The following is an 18,950-nucleotide window of genomic DNA, read 5'->3' on the forward strand; positions in this document are numbered from 1 at the left end:
ACCACAGCATGGAAGACAGATCTCTCTGCTTCTGCCTCTCTAAATAAACAAATCTTTAAAAAAAAAAGAGAGAGAGAGAGAGAAAGAGAAAGAGAGAAAGAAAGATCAAACAGGTCTTGATAAATTCTAAAATACTACACAAATATCATAATCATTCCCTATTTTCAGGGAGTAAAGAAAAAATACATATCAATGGGGTTGGGGTGCTGGTCTTCCTTGCATTTGGATTTTGTTTTCTTTTTTAAGCAGGCTGAAGACCCCAAAGAAAAAACTTCAGACTTCATAATTTTACCAGGAATCTTACTGTCCTTTGGATGGTGATAACAGAATCTGTACCACAACTTATTTTGCCACTTTGCTAAAAATACGAAGTTATTTATCTGTAACTTAACACAGATTTGGAGATTAATAAATACCTCGTAACTCATTTCCCTCCTGTAAGTCTGGTTTGGGAGCAGGGATTTAGTACTGCAGTTAACATGCTCACATCCCACATCAGAGCGCCTAGGTTCGACTCCCAGTTCTAGCTCCTAACCCCAGCTTCCCACCAGTGCTGACCCTCCGAGGCAGCAGTGACAGCTCAAATAATGGGGTTCCTGCCTCTCATGACAGACTTGGTCTACTGCATTCTCAGCTCCCAGCTCTGGCCCCAGCCCAGCTCCAGCAGTTACTGCCATGTGGGGAGTAAACCAATTAATTGGAGCTTGCTCTCTCTCTTTCTCCCTGTGCCTTCCAAATCAAGTTTTCGAAGTTAAAAATACGTAAAACTCTGATTCTCATAGGAATCATTGATCACTACAGTAGGCCACCCAGGGGGTCCACATCCTTCATTTTGCCAAAACTAAAAGATGAACAGCTATCATCTAAAATTAAAAAAAAAAAAGGTCAAATTCCTTAAAACAGTAAGTTTAAGGAAAATTGTTATTATTCAGAACTTGCTAATGCAAGGTTAATTTCTTAGAAAATAAGAGCCCCAATCAAACTGAAGTGAAATCATGCAGCTGTTGACAAGTCTGTCACACAGGAAAAAGACAGGGGCAGGCATCTGGCTAGCAGCTCAGATCTGCTAGGGACAACCTACTCTACAGCCCACACTGCAGAGCCTGGGTTGAAGTCCTGGCTCAGCTCCTAAGTGCAGCTTCCTGCTTCTGTGCACCCTGGGAGGCGGCAGGTGCTGGATCCAGTCTTCTTGCTGGAAGACCCTAACTGAGTTCTGGGCTCCTGACTTCAGCCTGGCCCAGCCCTGGCTGTTCCAGGCAGTTGGGAAGTAAACCAGAGAGAAGATCCCTCCTCTCGTATACTGGCCTTTTAAGTAAGTTAAAAATTATGTATTCAAGCCTAGATTACAAGTCACAAAACACCAAGAAGGCAATTTCAGGGTTCAAAAGTCACATAGCACTCAGTACTTTGATATCAAAAATTGTCCTATTGTTTTTATTCCTTGTAAAACACAGTCATCACAAAAATCACTTTTAGCAAGGCAAATTATTGTAACAGCTTACCCACCTATTAATAACAATGAAAAAATTACCATTTTGGCTAAAGAGAAAAATCATGGACTATGAACAAGCACGAACCATTTCCTTAACATAAGCACACTTTCACTGATCAACTACATGAGATATCTGACCTACATTAAAACCTACATGTACTACTAGTCGAAAAATACCCTATACCTGGTTCGGTTGTGTGAGTGCAACCTGTTGAAATCTCTGCTTAGTATATACTAAGTTGATCTTCAATATATGAAGGTAATTGAAAATGAAATGTGATGAAGGGCGGGATGGGAGAGGGAGTGGGTGAGGGGAGGGCCATGGGAGGGGGGGGAGCCACAACAATACAAAAGATGCATTTTATATTCTACTTAAAACTATTGGTTGAACTCTGTAATTAATACACAATTACTCTTAGGTGTTTAATTAATGCTATAACTAGTACTCAAATAGTATTTTACACTTTGTGTTTCTGTGTGGGAGCAAAATGTGGAAATCTTTACTTAACATACGCTAAATTGATCTTCTGTATATAAAGATAATTGAAAATTAATCATGATGTGAAGGGGAAGGGGAGAGGGAGTGGGAGAGGGGAGCATTGTGGGTGGGAGGGAAGATACGGGGGGGGGGGGGGGAGGAGGCTATTGTGGTCCATAAGCTGTACTTTGGAAATTTATGCTCATTAAAATAAAAAAAAATTCCAAAATGTTGCATATAAATAAATTTTAATGAAATCCTGTAAAAACAAAAAAAAAAGTAAGGGAATGCCTAAATAATAGTACACGTGCATCAGAAGGGCTCAGAAGAGAGCTTGGGGGAACTCCATGGATACAATCAGTACTGATGTTAACATTAAAATAAATGACAGTGAGGACCAGTGTTTGGTGCAGTGATTAACACATTGCTTGGGATGCCTGCATTCCATATTAAAGTGTCTTGATTGGAAAAAAAAAAACCTACATGTAAACTCAAGAGTGATTCAACTTTCATATTAGATTGTGCTAACATCTCAATATTGCAAACCTAAGACAGTCATTTCTACACTGTTCTAGGATCTAGATTTTTTCATGTAAATATTAAATAAATGCCCATTTAAGAGTTTCTGAATCTAATTTATTTATTCACTCAATTGAGACTCTACTCAATGGTCTCAGCAGTGGTTCTCAACTAGGGGTAATTTTTCCCCTCAGAGGATTTAGCAATACCTAGAGACAATTTTGGTTCTAACAATGAAGGGTCAAAAAGAGGTGCTACTGGTATGCAGTTGTGTAGGGTCAGGGATAGTGCTGAACACCATACAATGCAACGAACACCCTCCACTTCCCCTGCCCCCAAGCAAGAATAAGCCAGGCCAAAATGGCAACCGTAACATGGTTGAGACATCTTGAGCTATGGAAAAGTTTATCCCCCCCCACCAAAGATTTATTCATTTATTTGAAAGGCAGAGAGAGACAGACAGTTGATCTTGGTTCACTCCCCAAATGGCCACAAGAGCCAGGGTCCAGGAACTAAAACTCAGTCTCCAACATGGGCAGCAGGGGCTCATACACTTGGGCCATCTTCTGCTGCATCCCAGGCACATAAGCAGGAAGCTGGATGGAAGCAGGGCAGCCAGGATTTGAACCGGCACAGCACTCCATTATGGGATGCCATTGTCTCAAGCAGCAGCTTAACCCACTATGCCACAATGACAGCCTCTACAAAATAGTTTGTAAACAACCATCTGTCTGAAAAACAGAACTCACTCCACCTTTCTCCTGTAGCTGCTACTTCCACACTTCTCATACCAGTCTTTGGCAACAAACTCTACACTATGCCCATCCTTCCAATCAGTTTCTACCTTCCCGACTTGTCAACAGAATAATAATTATCCCAGTTAGCCAAGTTCAAAATCTTGGTGTCACCTTTTAATCACCCTATTTTTAATAACAGTAGTAGTAGTAATAGCAGTAGCTAACACATATTAAATTCTTACTATGTGCCAGTCACTATCTTAAGTGCTTTGCATATATCATTTAATTCTAGATACTATTATTATGCCTGTTTTACAGATAGAGAATCCAGGGCATTAAAAAAAGCTAACTTGTCCAGGGCCATATACCTAATGAGCAGCTGATTCAGGTTTCAAATCCAGGCAGAAAGGTGCCAGAGTTCATGCCTTTTTTAAAGAAAAAAAAAAATTTTATTTACTTATTTATTTGAAAGCCAGAGTCACAAAGAGAGAGAAGTCTTCCATCCTCTAGTTCACTCCCCAAGTGGTCCTAACAGCCAGGGTTGAGCCAGGCCAAAGCTAGGAGTTACATCCAGGTCTCCCATGCAGGTGGCAGGGGCCCAAGCACTTGGGCCATCTTCCTCTGCTTTCAGGGAGCTGGGTAGCAAGTGGAGCAGCTGGGACTTGAACAGGCACCCATATGGGACTCCAGCATCCCGAGCAGTGGCTTTTATTCATCAAGCCAGCCTCAGAGCTCATGCCTTTAACAAGCACTCCAATGTGCTCTCTCTCCTTTCATAGTCTACACTGATCACAAAGTCCTCTAAGTTCCATCCTGGCAAGCACTCTATTATATTCACCGCACCACTTCCATGGCCCAATACTTAAGTAGGTGCTCAAAAAAACCTTTTGTTTGTTGAACACATGAAATGGCCCTGACCCCTCCTCTTCCATTTCTCGCCTCAGTCTTACATTTCACACTTGGGTTTACTGATACATCCTATCAACTAGCCAATCAGGCAAACCAACACAAACCTCTTTGCCAGATTTTCCATAACCCAGTCCATCCAACCTGTTTTTTTCTGTTGTTTCTCAATTAAAATCATAAAATCTTAAAGACAAAGAATCTCAGAGATCATGTTGCCTCACCTCATTGTACAGATAAAGAAATCCAAAAGTGATGACTAAACGCACCAGTCAGCTAGAGCCAGCATAGAACCTGACTTGCGATTCTGCTGGAGGTCAAAGTTCACTCCTGACAGACGTCTCCTCACTGTCCCACCAACAAATCAAGCCCATCCCCACCGTTCCCACTCAGACTGCCTTTTCCTGCTCCCTTGGTCCAAATTCCATCCATCCTTCGAACATGTCTTTGCTATCCTATTCTTCGCGACTTCTTCCTCCTCCGACAATCTTCTGTCCTGAATATTAGAGGAAGGTGATCACCACGGCCCAGTGGCCCACTTTTAACGCACAGGAACACTTCCCACAAAGCAAAGCTACTTGGACGATTTCTTCCCTGGAAACTTTTTTAAAAAACGTATTCAAGAGGCAAATAGGCAGGCAAAGAGATACAAACACCGTCCATTGGCGTGTTCACTTTCTAAATGCCTGCCAACAGCCAGGCTGAAGGCAGAGGCCAGGCTCTCAGTCCAGGCCTCCCAAACACTTGAGCCATCATGTGCTGGCCCCAGGGCCTGCACCAGCAGGAGCTGCAATCAGGAGCCGGAGCCTGGAATCAAGCCCAAGCCTTAAGTCACTGGGCACCAGCATCGTGACTGCTGGACCAAATGCCCATCCTCTTGAGAACTACTCCTCTTTTCTTTCCTCCCATGGTTTAGGAAGTAATTTCAATAAAAAACAACAGTGGAGGATGGCCCAAGTGCTTGGGCCCTGCACCCGCATGGGTGACCGGGAGAAGCACCTGGCTCCTGGCTTCGGATCAGTGCGGTGTGCCGGCTGCAGCACGCCGGCCGCGGCGGCCATTGGAGGGTGAACCAACGGAAGGAAGACCTTTCTCTCTGTCTCTCTCTCTCTCACTGTCCACTCTGCCTGTCAAACAACAACCACCACCACCACCACCAACTCCTATGGCACCTGCATCAAATATTAAACATCGCTTTATATGGCTGCTACTAATGTGAATTAAAGCGTGCATAGACCCAAGTTACATACATCTCCTCCATGAAGAAACACTCACTCTGTGGGGTAAGTGTTTGGGGCAGAAGTTGAGACACCACCTGAGACACACTAGAGTGTCTGGGTTCGAGTTCTGGCTCCACTTCCGATTCCAGCTTCCTTCAACTGTGCACCTTGGGGGACAGCAGATGATGGCTCAAGCACTGGGGTCCCTGCCTCCCACCTGGGAAACCCAGAGTCCATTTCGGGCTCTGGGCTCCGGCATGGCCCCAGCCCCAGCTGCTGCAGTCATTTGGACAGTGAGGAGCAGATGGAAGACTTCTGTCTCTTTCTGCCTTTCAAATACATTAAAAATTTAAAAACTCAGTGTAACCACAAAGTCCAAACTCAGACCTCTGACACAACTCAGCTATTAGTCACGGACCCTCGGATTCATCCTTCTGTGCATGCTACCATCAGCCATGACACTCTCCCAACGCCACTGCTAGCAAAGGATCCACACTTCACTTTCGCCCTCCACTTCCCTCGACTGTGTGACACAGAAACCCGTCTCTTCTACCCTTTACCGTCTTCTACATCCGTCTTCCGTCACTGTCCAGTTTGCCCCTCTCGGCCACTTTCAACCGGCCAGTCCCTCCACCAGCCACACCTCCATCTTCAGCCCTTCGTGGATATGGGGGGGACCTCAATCCCATGCAAGTCAATGTTGATTTTATTCCCTCTAGCAAAGAGGTTTCAGAAGTGACACGAGTATGCCTTTGAGGAAGTGTACAGGATCCACTGGGCCGGGGCGAGGTGGGGGTGGGGGGGTGGGAGGGGTCAGGAGCCTTATGATATTCTCAGCCTATCATTTCCTAAATTCTATTTCTGCATACGTTTAAGAATTACAGCACTTATTAGCACGGTACACGAACATAACGGCCTAAAATACACAAATCAGAATATACGCTCAACATTTTTACTGAGTGCGTAACAAAGGGGTTTGAAGACAAACTATTCTCAAGATACATAGACGCGACCCAAGGGATAGGTGCCAGGCCACATATCTGCAAGCACTATACATACCTAGGCATACACACACACACACACACACACACAGGCTACAAAGGAAAACTTGCCCATAACCAGAAGGAAGTCCTAGCCATGCCCACCAACTTACAGCCCTTGCCAGCCATCTCAGAACCGTGTCCTCCAAGGAACAGAACAGGGTGGTGGGGCAGACACACACGCACACACACACACACACACAGTCAGGGGCTCGCACCCTCACCTTCCTACAAAGACGGGCATTCCAGGGCACTGTGCAGCCCGCCACCCTGACACCGCTCCCCGCCAGTCTCCCGAGGTGCACGCCCGAGCTCCCCAGCCACACTTGGGCTGCCTCCGCTGACAACCGGCCTCCACCCCCCCACCGCCCGGACGCAGCCCCTCGCTCCCCTCATCCCTGCCTCCCCCGGACGACGCACGGCCCCGAGCCGGGGGACAGGCCAGTCCACCCGAGCTCCGAGTGACCGCCCCCAGGAGCTGCCAGCCAGGCTGGAGACGGGCGGGGGGAGGGGTGTGCTCGCCGCCCGTGACGGGCCCAGATGGCAGCCGATTCCGCCCCCACCCGCCGGCACCCCTCCGCCCCGCGCCCCCCGGCCGCCCGCCCCCGCCCCGCGCCCCGCCACACTCACCATGCTGGGTGAAGATATTGAAGCCGCTCTCCGCGGTGCGCCCCGCCGGGTCCCGCCTGCGGCCGGAGGGCCTGGCCGCGCTGCTGCCCCGGATCCCGCGGGGCTGAGGCTGCGGGAGCCCCGGAGCCTCCCCGACGCGGCCCACCTGCTGCCCCATCCCTGCGCTCGCGTACTCCCGCGCCCCCGCCAACCCCCCGGTCACATTCCTCCTCGGCTCCCGGCGCTGCTCCGGCCTCTCCTTCCCGGCCCAGGCCCTGGCCCTGAGCGGCCGGGGCCGCCGGCGGCTCGGCCCCCGGACTCCTCACCGCGGCCGCCGCGCTGCTCCCCGGCGACTCACAGACTCCGCTGCTCCCTCCCCCTCCCGCCGCTCCGCGCCCCCAACGCCGCCGCCGCCGCCGCCATCTTTAAACCACCGAGCGCCGGGCGAGCGTGGGGCAGAGCGTCTCCCGCCCCCCGCCCCCCGCCTGCCAGTCACCTCCGCTCCCCCGGAGGGCGGGGCCTCCGGAAGCTCCGCCCCGCTCCCCGCCGGGCCGGCCCCCCGCGCCCACCTCGCGCGCGCGCGTCCACGGCCGCCTCGGGTCCCGAGTCCGCGTCCGCGGTCGCCGGCCTGCTCCACACGCGCTACCGCCGCCCTCAGCGTCGGTGCAGCTCGGGCCTTGCCCGCGGCGCCGGCACCTGTCAGCTCCGTCAGCGAGGGCGGAGTGCCCGCCGCGGGCGCCGCCGAGGCGGAGAAACACGAGGGTCGTGAAAGGCCCGGGGGGATCCGCTTACACGTAGCCGTGGCCTGCAGACAGAATGGCACGAAGTTCACCTGAAGGGACAGTGGTGTGCCCGGGCTGTGTGCCCCACGCCGCCCAGAATCCCCTCGGAGCCCCCCGGCCGTCCCAGCACGCGTGTTTCTGTGTCCCGAGGGTTGACCCTAACGCGAAACCGCCCACTGGCGAGCTGCGTGCTCGAGGCACGGGGCCCCAGCCCAGGTCCTCTTTGGCGGAGACAGGGAGAAGAAATACGAATGTTCGGTCCCGTTTCTGAGTCAGAACTCCTCGTCTTTAGCTCCTGTTGTCTGAACAGAGGGGATGAGTCAGGAGAAGGGTGTTTTTTACTCCCACAGCTCCCTCACCATCCTCTCCCACGCTGTGTATCTGAATATCGATCCACTTGTTCTGACTTCTCAAAGAACTAGGCTGTTATTCTCCTCCTTTCCTTCGGCTTCCCTGTTGGCTTTATTAAAAGGTGTCGGTTATTAGCGGCATCACACTTACATTTGGTTTTAAAATGTGTAATGGGAACCATTGCAAAATAAATAAATAAAAACAGCCCCCAAGAACAGAGGTGGGGGGAAGCAAAGACAGGTGTAGTTCATGACCCACTCACTTTTTTTTTTTTTTTTGGACAGGCAGAGTGGACAGTGAGAAAGGTCTATCCTTTTGCCATTGGTTCACCCTGATCCAATGGCAGGAGCCAGGTGCTTCTCCTGGTCTCCCATGGGGTGCAGGGCCCAAGCACCTGGGCCCATCCTCCACTGCACTCCCTGGCCACAGCAGAGGGCTGGCCTGGAAGAGGGGCAACCGGGACAGAATCCGGTGCCCCGACCGGGACTAGAACCCGGGGTGCCGGCACCGCTAGGTGGAGGATTAGCCTAGTGAGCCGCAGCGCCGGCCAACCCACTCACTTTCATACAACCTTCATCAACCACCCGCTGACACAGATCCTTCAGGAGGGCTATGAAATAGTCCACTGTTACCTGGGATGTGGCCAGGAATAACTGAAATTACTCCCACCCCCAAAATAGGTACAGAAACTTTAAGCTTTAGCACAGTACAGAATATGAACTTTCTGTTTGGATCCAAGTTTTCCTGTGTTTAATTATTTTCTGGGGCCGCTGCTGTGGCACAGTGGGTAAAGCCGCCGCCTGCAGTGCCGGCATCCCTTATGGGCGCCAGTTAGGTCCTGGCTGCTCCACTTCTGATCCAGCTCTTTGCTATGGTCTGGGAAAGCAGTGGAGGATGGCCCAAGTACTTGGGTCTCTGCACGCATGTGGGAGACCTGGAAGAAGCTCTGGCTCCTGGCTTCGGATGGGCACAGCTCCAGCTGTTGCAGCTAATTGGGGAGTGAACCAGTGGATGGAAGACCTCTTTCTCTCTCTGTCTCTCCTTCCCTCTCTGTGTAACTCTGACTTCCAAATAAATAAATCTTTTAAAAAAATACTTATTTTCTTGTAATTTCCAAAGTTTTTGCAGTTATTGAAAAAAAGTCTGTACACAAGGGATAAAGATTATAGAGCCAGAATTTGCCTTACTGCTTGATATTTTTATCGGAGAATTTCGATTTGGGAGTAATAATTGCTTTCTCTGCTAACTCATACATGGTGGACAGTAGTAGATGAGTAGGGGCAGGGACTGCGAAGCTAAACTGCTTACATCCGAAACTTGGCTCTGACACATCATAGTTGTTTGATCTTGGGCAAACTACTCCACTTGTTTGTGCCTCAGTTCCTCATCTATAAAATGAAGATGATGACAAATTATACCTATCTTACAAGGGTTGTTGTGCAATTTAAGTATGTGAACATGTAGGTTACTAAAAGCAGTATTTGACACTAGTAGTATAAGCGTATACTACTAGTACAAAAAAAGTAATGTCCTCGGAGCCCATCTGCTTTTACAAGTCTAACTTCTTCAAGGAGTCTACACTTAAACCATGGATCAAATTCTCTACCTGACATCCAGCCTATAACTAAAAACACCAACCAAGCAATAATAAAATGAATCACCTACCACTTTATTAGTCACTCCTGTCTGGTTATCACCGGCTGCCTGCATGTGAGCTGTTGTGCAATACCTCTGTTTTGAACATGAAGGGATTCTTAAGAGCCTATGGAAGCTAAAGCAAATGTCCTGTAAGTGAATGCTTAGGATATAGGCATCATCTTGTGACTATTTTTCACTCTTCCATTTGCAGAGTGAAATGGGAAGGGGGTAGGAGGCGGAGAACAGACGAGAGAGACTGAGTTAATGAGTTATGGGAAACTCACTGCCATACAACCAAGCCTAAATGACTTGCTGAGAATTACTTCAGGTTCATTACCTTTAGCTGTGGTTGTGACCCCTATGACCCCATCTCAGCATTTAAGGCAATCCCGAGTAATGCCATGGAAGCCTGAACTGAGGACAGCCGTGGGCTCCAGGCGCGGGAAAGAAGCCAGGGGTGCAGAGCGGCTCAGGGCGACCTTGGCTGAGCAGTAGTAAGCAGTGGGCGTGAACCATCAGCTGCAGCACCGGCAGACACACAGACGCCCAGCTAGGAGTAATCCCACTTTCTCCAAGGAGTGCGGTGCTTGGAGCAGTGCCTCACTGATGCCTGTCCTCACCAGTCTGCGTGTGTAAACTGTTGCCGTATTTCTCCAGTACCTCCCACATGTGCCACTTCTCTATGTCTGGAAGGACAGTGCTTTGTAAGACCCAGGGCTAGCTCATGCCCACAGGTCGTCTCTCTGGTCCCTCTCCTTTGGCACCAGACAGTTCCCTCAACAGAATGTCGTGTTGCCTTCATGGTGGTGCTCGTCCTCCCCTGTATCACGGACAAAGCTGAAACTTTTCACCTTGGATTTCAACGCAATTTTCCAGGATATCATGGGTTATAATTGCCTGTTGTTCATCTTTGATTCCCCCAACCCCCACCCCTCTTACAGCAGGCACACGTGTTCCTTCCAATTAGCCTCTTTCTGGGATGTCTCCTTTTCAGCTAAGACCTCTACCAGAATCAGTCTCTCCAGGCTAGCAGCTCCCAGGTGACGCCCCTTACTCATTAGAGACTCTCACACTTACCAGTACAGACCTCAGCTTTTCCCTGGATGTACTCAAGCCACATCTAAACTAGCCACAGCTGGTAACAATGTTTGGCCTATCAAATTCACTTACTTTCCTCTACCTCCCTCAAATGTGTTTATTTTTTGACATAGGACTCAGTGTCATAGGACGGGAAAGAGCTAGACAAATCTTCTGAGAGTCCCCTCTGCAGTAACTCCTGGAAGGAAGTCCATTTATTTCATATCGAAAGGTTGTAATTATTTAAAAGTCCTTCCTAAGATGGTCTAAGTGCTTGGGTCCCTGCACTCATGTGGGAGACTGGGAAGAAGCTCCTGGCTCCTGGCTTCAGATGGGTGCAACTGCAGCTGTTGTGGCCACTTAAGGAGTGAACCAGCAGATGGAAGTCTCTCTCTCTCTCTCTCTCTCTCTCTCTCTCTCTCCCTTTCAAATAAAAAATATTTTTTTTTAAAAAAGCTCTTCCTAAAAATAAACTGAAACATACCCTTTTGAAAGATCCACCTGTTTTGCTCCTGGTCCTTGCTCTATCCTGTAGCTACACAGAGCAAACCTAACCTTTCTTCTACACAATTGTCCCTCAAATACTTGAAAGCTCTCCTGTTTCCCCAAATCTTTTCTTTGGCTTCTTACACCTTCTGGTGCAATCATGTTTATCTCTGTCTATACACTATTATCTATGTGAACTGAAAATGTTTATGCAACTGCATTGCAAGGGAAAAATTGTTATTTTATGTATAGCATTTTTAGTAAGCTGTGTGCGTGCAGTGCTTTGGGTTTTGCTTATGTGCGGTTTGTCTCTGCGTTCTTGTACTGAATCTTTAAAGGCCTACAGAATGCCAAATACAGCTCCATTTAGAGACTGACACTTCTAAAAGTTTTTTTGGAAGATGATGGGGGGGGGCGGTTCTTATCTGACTGGTACAGAATAAGTCATTCTCTTTGAAGGTAAGAAGATGGAGTAAATGACCCCTCCTTGTTCCTGTCAGCCCCAAGAGTCTATGATTCACCATTTCTGTGATTAAAAAACCTCATACATTATTAAGAGACTGTTTCCAACAATTGGTGAAGTGCTATATAAATGTTACCAGCAGTGGTATCTATTCATTTTAAATTAATAAATGAGTACTCACTTCCTTTTCAATGGTAATAATGAAATAGCTGACTAAACAGTCCATTCAACTCATACCCTATCACTAACTGTAGCACAAGGGACCTGGGCCTGGACTGGCATTTATGTCAAATGGAGTTGATTCAGTTATGGATTGCTGCCTGACAGCGATACACACATACACACACATTCACACGGGACTTAAAACAAGAGTGGCTGGGCCAGGCATTGTGGTGCAGCAGGTTAAGCTACCACCTGTGATGCCGGCATCCCATATGGGCGCCAGTTCATGTCCCAGCTGCTCCACTTCCAATCCAGCGCCCTGCTAATGCACCTGGAAAAGCAATGGAAAATGGCCCAAAGCCTCGGGCCCTCTGCACCCACGTGGGAGTGTCAAATGAAGCTCCTGGCTCCTGGTTTCAGCCTGGACCAACCCTGGCTGATGCAGCCATTTGGGGAGTCAATCAGTGAATGGATTCTCTCTCTCTCCCTCCCTCCCTCTGTAACTCTGCCTTTCAAAGGATTGAACAAAATCCCTTTTTAAAAAAGATTATTTTGTAAAAAAGAAAAGATTATTTTGTGTGAAAGAGTTACAGAGAGAGGAGAGACAGAGAGAGAGGTCTTCCATCCACCTGTTTACTCCTCAAATGGCCACAACAGCTGGGACTGGGCCAGGCCAAACCATGAGCCAGGAGATTCTTCTGGGTCTCCCACATGGGTACGGGAGCCTGAACACTTGGACCATCCTCTGCTGCTTTCCCCGGTACATTAGCAGGGAGCTGGATCGGAAGTGGAGCAGCTGGGACATGAACCAGTGCCCATATGGGATGCCAGCACTGCAGACAGCGGCTTTACCCACTGCACCCCTGCACCAGCCAATAAATCTTTAAAAAAGGGTTTTTTTTTTTTAAACCCAACAGTGACATTATTTTTTTGCAGTTTTATGGCTGATCTTACCTTGGTCCACTTAGGAAATAGCACTCAGCTGGAAGGTCCCAGGGCAAGTAGGGACATAATGGCCTCATTCCCACGACTGGCAGTTGGTGCCACTGTCAGTTTGAATGTCCCGGTTCTCCTCCACAGGCCCTCTCGTCATGCTCTGACCTGTGCTCTCCCCCGCCATTCGTATATTGAAATCTAACCGTTAACACCTGAGGATGTGACAGTACTTAGCAGAATCTTCATGGAAGTGATCAAGTTGAAATGAGGACATTGGGGTGGGCCCTAATCCAATAGGACTGCGTAGAAGAAGAGCAAGGGTAGGACCGGCGCCGCAGCTCACTAGGCTAATCCTCCGCCTGTAGTGCCGGCACACCGGGTTCTAGTCCTGGTTGGGGCACCGGATTCTGTCCCGGTTGCTCCTCTTCCAGTCCTGCTGTGGCCCGGGCAGTGGAGGATGGTCCAAGTGCTTGGGCCCTGCACCCCATGGGAGACCAGGAGAAGCACTTGGCTCCTGGCTTTGGATCAGCACAGTGCACCGGCAGCAGGGGCCACTTGGGGGGTGAACCAACGGAAAAGAAAAACCTTTCTCTCTGTGTCTCGCTCTCACTGTCCACTCTGCCTGTAAAAGGAGAAGAAGAGCAAGCTTTGACATAGACACACAGAGAGATGACTGTGCGAAGACACAGGCAGAACACAACCATCTACAAACCGAGAGAGGCCTCAGAGGAAACCAACCTTGACCCCTGACCTTGGGCTTCCAGCCAGCAGACCTGTGAGAAGCCGCCCGGTCTTTGTTTCGGCAGCCAGGGCATGTGAATAACACACCTGTCACCCTTCAGTAGGTTACACTGGCTATGCTCGTGTGCTGGGCTCACTGTCACAAAGCAACACAAAGGGAGTGGCTTAGGCCACCACTGGGAAACCTACTGTCTCGCCGTACTGCAGGCCAGAACTCCAAGACAAAGATGTCGGCACGACGTGGGGACTGTGAGGAGGAATCGTCTGCCGCCTTTCCCTTAGCTTCCTCAGTGCGCAGAAGCATCCTGCCCTCTCTGTTTTCGTCTTCACATGGTGCTGGGGGTGGGAGGGGCAATGTCCACATCTCTCTGTTTTTAAAATAAGGCTACTAATCCAATTGGTGTAGGGTCCACCTTAAGGGCCACATTTTAACTTGATTTATTTCTTTTTCTTTTTTAAAGATTTATTTATTTATATTTTGAAAGTCAGAGTTACACAGAGAGAGAAGGAGAGGCAGAGAGAGAGAGAGAGAGAGAGAGAGAGAGAGAGAGAGGTCTTCCATCCACTGGTTCACTCCCCAACTGGCTGCAACGGCCGGAGCTGAGCTGATCCAAAGCCAGGAGCCAGGAGCTTTTTCCGGGTCTCCCACGCGGGTACAGGGGCTCAAGGACTTGGGCCATCTTCCACTGCTTTCCCAGACCACAGCAGAGAGCTGGATCAGAAGTGGAGCAGCCAGGTCTCAAACCGGCACCAATATGGGATGCGGCACTGCAGGCGGCAGCTCTACCTGCTACACCATGGCGCCGGCCCCTTGATTTACTTCTATAAAAATCCTATGTCCAAGTGAGGTCACACAGTGAGGTACTGGAGGCTAGGACTTCAGTGTATGAATTTTGCTGGACTCAAAGTTCAATCTGCCACACTGAGCTTCCTCATAGCACCCTGGTCTCAGGATGCTAAGAGACAGAACACAAGCTGCAGGGCCTCTGGAGGCCTGGGCTCCAAAACTCGCAGCATCACCCCACCATATTCCACAGGTCAAGGCAAGTCGCAAGGCCAGCCCAGATTTGCAGGATGGGGACAAAGGGGCCATTGAGGTAGCACAGTGGGTGAAACCACTGCCTGCGACTCCAGCATCCCCCATTTGGGTGCCAGTTCGAGACCCGGCTGCTCCATTTCTCATCAGCTCCCTGATAATGGCCTGGAGAAACAGTGGAGAGTGGCCCAAGTGCTTGGGCCCCTGCACCCACGTGGGAGACCGACAAGAAGCTCCAGGCTCCTGGCTTCGGCCCAGCACAGCCTTGACCATTGCAGCCATCTGCAGAGTGAACCAGCAGATGGAAGATCTCTCTGTAACTCTGATTTTAAATAAATAAATAAGTCTTAAAAATTAAAATAAAATAGGGGCCAACATTGTGGTATAGAGGGTAAAGCCACTGCCTTGAGACACCAGCATCCCATAGGCGCCAATTGGCATTATTGGCTGCTCTACTTCCAATCCAGCTCTCCACTGATGCACCTGGGAAAGCAGCAGAGGATGGCCCAAGTCATTGGGCCCCTGCACTCACATGAGAGGCCTGGAAGAAGCTCCTGGCTCCTGGCTTCAGATCAGCACAGCACTGGCAGTGGCAGCCATTGGATAAATGAACCAGCAGATGGAGGATCTCTCTCTGACTGTATTTCCCTCTCTCTCTCACTGTAACTCAATATTTCAAATAAATAAATAAATAAACCTTTAAATAAAATAAAATAACAGATGGGGAAATGGACTTCACCTCTAATATTATATTATATTATATTATAGCCATGTTTTCAATCGGAGGGTTTTAATTTTTAAAAGATTTTATTTATTTATTTATTTATTTATTTGAAAGACAGAACGACAGAAAGAGAGAGAGAGGTAGAGAGAGAAAGAGAAACAGAAAGAGAAAGAAAGTTTCTATCCACTGCTTCACTCCCCAAAATGCCCGTAAGAGCTGAAGCTACAAGAGCCCAAAGTAGGGAACCAAGAAATCCATCTGGGTCTCCCATGTGGATGGCAGGAACCCAAGTCCTTTAGCCATGATCTGTTGCCTCTCGGGCACATTAGCAGGAAGCTGGATTTTTTTAAAAAGATTTTTTAAAATTATTTATTTGAAAGGCAGAGTTACAGAGAGGCAGAGGCAGAGAAAGAGAAAGGGAGGTCTTCCATCTGCTGGTTCACTCCCCAAATGGCTGCAATGGCCAGAGCTGGGCTGATCCGAAGCCAGACGCCTGGAGCTTCTTCTGGCTGTCTCATGTGGGTGCAGAGGCCCAAGGACTTGGGCCATCTTCTACTGCTTTCCCATGCCATAACAGAGCCGGATTGGAAGTGGAGCAGCTGGGACTCAAACCAGCGCCCATATGGGATGCCGGCACTGCAGGTGATGGCTTTACCCGCTATGCCACAGTGCTGGCCCTAGGAAGCTGGTTCTTAAGTTTTTTGTTAATTTTTTTAAAATAAATAATGAATTACACATTCTCTCATAAGAATCAAAGTAATACAGGGATGGGAGTTTGGCTTAGCAATAAAGATGACAATCAGGATGTCGGATCTCAAACCAGAGTGCCTTGGTTTGACACCCAGCTCTGGCTCCTGGCCTCAGCCTCCTGCTAATGTAGACCCTGGGAAGCAGCAATAATGGCTCAGAAAGCTGAGTTTCTGCCACCCATGTGGGAGACCTGGATTCAGATTTTGGTTCTGGGGCCAGCACTGTGGCACCGTGCATTAAGCCAAAGCCTGCAGTGCTGGCACCCCATATGAGCACCTGTTTGAGTCTGGCTGCTCCACTTCCAATCCAGCTCTCTGCTAATGCTCCTGGGAAAGCAGCAGAAGATGGCCCAAGTCCCTGGGTCCTTGCGCCCATGTAGGAGAACTGGAAGAGGCTCCTAGCTCCTGGCTTCCACCTGGCCCAGCCCTGGGCATTGTGGCCATTTGGGTAGTAAACCAGCAAATGGAAGCATGCACTTTCTCTCTCTCCTTTCTTCTTTCTCTCTCTAACTGTTCCCTTGAAATTTAGGGGGAAAAAAAAAGGAGAGGGTTAAGATCATTGTTCCCAGCTTTGGTCCAGAATCAGGTATTTTGGGCATTTAGGGAGCGAACCAGCAGATGGGAGCTCTCTCACTCTCTCTCTCTCTCAAATAAATAAACTTAAAAAAAAAGTCTTAAATACTGGGATTGATGTTGTAGTGCAGAAGTTAAGCTACAACTTGAGAGGCCCACAAACCACATGGGAGGGTATGGGTAGGCTCTAGTCCTGCCTCTGCTTTCGATCCAGCCTCCTGCTAAAGTGTCCCCTGGGAGGCAGAAGGTGATGGCTGGTTTAGCTGGGTCCCAGCCACCCATGCAGGAGATCTGGATGGAGTTCCTGGCCCCTGGCTTCAACCTGGCTCCAGATATTGCAGCCATTTTGAGAGTGAACCAGCAAATGGAATATACTTTCTCCCTCTCTCTCTCTCTCTCTCTCTCTGCCCTTCAAATATATGAATAAAACTTTTAAAAATCAAACTTTTAAAAATAAATAACTACAGAATAGAGATAAAAAGGTTTTTAAAAGCAAAACTTCTCCTTTACCCTCCTTGCATCTTAAAAGTTTGTTCACATTTTTAGAAGCAAAATGGGGACCATATGATATACTCTACATAGTTTTTAAACTTTATTGTACCTTGATCCACAGTAAAACTCACCTTTTACATTGTAATCCAGCTAATCCTTTTATTCATATACACATACATGTATGTGACTGAAATTTCATAAATTTCAAGAAACGATTCTTACTATGATATACTCATATTTTCTATTTTAGTCCAATAATAGTAACACAGTATGTACCAACAGTAATACAGAACATAGAATTAAAAGGTAGAAAAAAGTAAGTTTTTTTCTCATTCCTCTTCTGTGTTAAACGTTGGTTCATTTTTTTCAAAAAAGGAAAATTGAGATTACGCTATATACTATCCACCAGTGCTTATCAAACTTCACTTTACCTTGTTCCACATTTACTTGTTCCAATGTTCCATTGCGTTTTACCTTGCAATCCAGTGACTCCAATTAGACACACAAGTGCACACCACATATATGACACTTTTAAGCTTCAGGGCTCCATTCTTCCTCTTACTGTGGTAAACTTATATTTCCTATCAATTTTCTGGTCTGTACTGCTTGTTCATTTGAGCATTAGTCCAGACAGGGGCAACCCAGAAGGGTCTGAGCTCAGGCAGGCGGAAGAGGGACACGTTGGAAGGATAGCCAGCCAGGCAGACGGGGTGTCAGAGCCCACGTGAGTGAGGTGGACAGCCCCACGGAAAACAGTCTTGGATAAACGGCGAGAGCCTGAATAGACTGAAAACGGTAACTACGTGGACGGAGAGGCCCAACGTGAAAATCCCAAGGGCTGGGAAGCCCCTTACCAGTAACAGGAACAGTGCCAGTGTGAAAGACGAGGGAAAGACTTAAAAGTCTGCTACCCCTCCCCCAAATAGAGCTGAAGTCAACACTGCTTTTAGTATCCGATGGATCAGGCATAGTTTCTGTAGATGCCAGTTCCTGTCCTTTCCCCTCTGCCTATCCTCCAGGCTGACTGACACTGGCCCCCTTGATCAACAACTGCAAGTAGTGGTTCTTCCAGGGAAGAAAGTGGAAAATTCACAGGCTTTGGGACAATCCATCTTTGGCTTTGCCCATGGATCACCTATTGTGATTGGTGTCAAGATAGTGCTGACTTAATTTTTAATCTTGTGATCATGTTTTAAGAGTTCAGACAACGAAAAAGAGCAACTGCAATAGCTGTGCCAGCGTGACCTAGACATCAGCACAAAAGACCGCTGACTGTGTTATTTTAATGATAAGTAGAAGGGCCCATATTAAAGATTAAGGAGGCAGACAATCAAAGCAGAACATCCTGTATAACGTGCTGAAAAGAACTTGGGGTTGGCAGTGACAGCACTAAGTTGAAGACTGATCTTACAAGTCCAGGATAAGAAGCAATTACTGGGGCCAGTGCTGTGGCATAGTAGGGTAGGTTACGCCTCCACCTGTGGCACCAGCATCCCACGTGGGCATCAGTTTGAGTCCCGGCTGCTTCTCTTCTGATCCAGCTCTCTGCTAATGGCCTGGGAAAGCAGTGGAAAATGGCCCAAGTACTTGGGCCCCTGCACCACATAGAAGACCCGGAAAAGGCTCCGAGCTCCTGGCTTCAGCCTGGCCCAGTTTTGGCTGTTGCTGCCACTTGGGGAGTGAACCAGCAGATAGAAAAATCTCTCTCTCTCTCTCTCTCTCTCTCTCTCTCTCTCTCTCTA

The 18,950-nt window shown here is 48.4% G+C and overlaps 1 protein-coding gene across 4 annotated transcripts in view; it reads right to left on the reverse strand.

Annotated features, from left to right (window-relative positions):
* ABL2 (ABL proto-oncogene 2, non-receptor tyrosine kinase) overlaps window positions 1–7,309 on the reverse strand; it is a 110,895-nt gene extending 103,586 nt beyond the window's left edge. For all 4 annotated transcript variants that reach the window (XM_070077200.2, XM_070077198.2, XM_070077199.2 and 1 more), the window contains exon 1: window positions 7,020–7,309. In XM_070077200.2, coding sequence (XP_069933301.2) covers window positions 7,020–7,176 — 157 coding nt within the window. In that variant the 5' untranslated portion in view covers window positions 7,177–7,309. The remainder of the gene's footprint in view (window positions 1–7,019) is intronic.
* Window positions 7,310–18,950: the final 11,641 nt, after the last annotated feature.

This window comes from Oryctolagus cuniculus, chromosome 7 (assembly GCF_051225735.1).
Source record: "Oryctolagus cuniculus isolate XC-2025 breed Fujian yellow rabbit chromosome 7, ASM5122573v1, whole genome shotgun sequence".
Classification (NCBI taxonomy): domain Eukaryota; kingdom Metazoa; phylum Chordata; class Mammalia; order Lagomorpha; family Leporidae; genus Oryctolagus; species Oryctolagus cuniculus.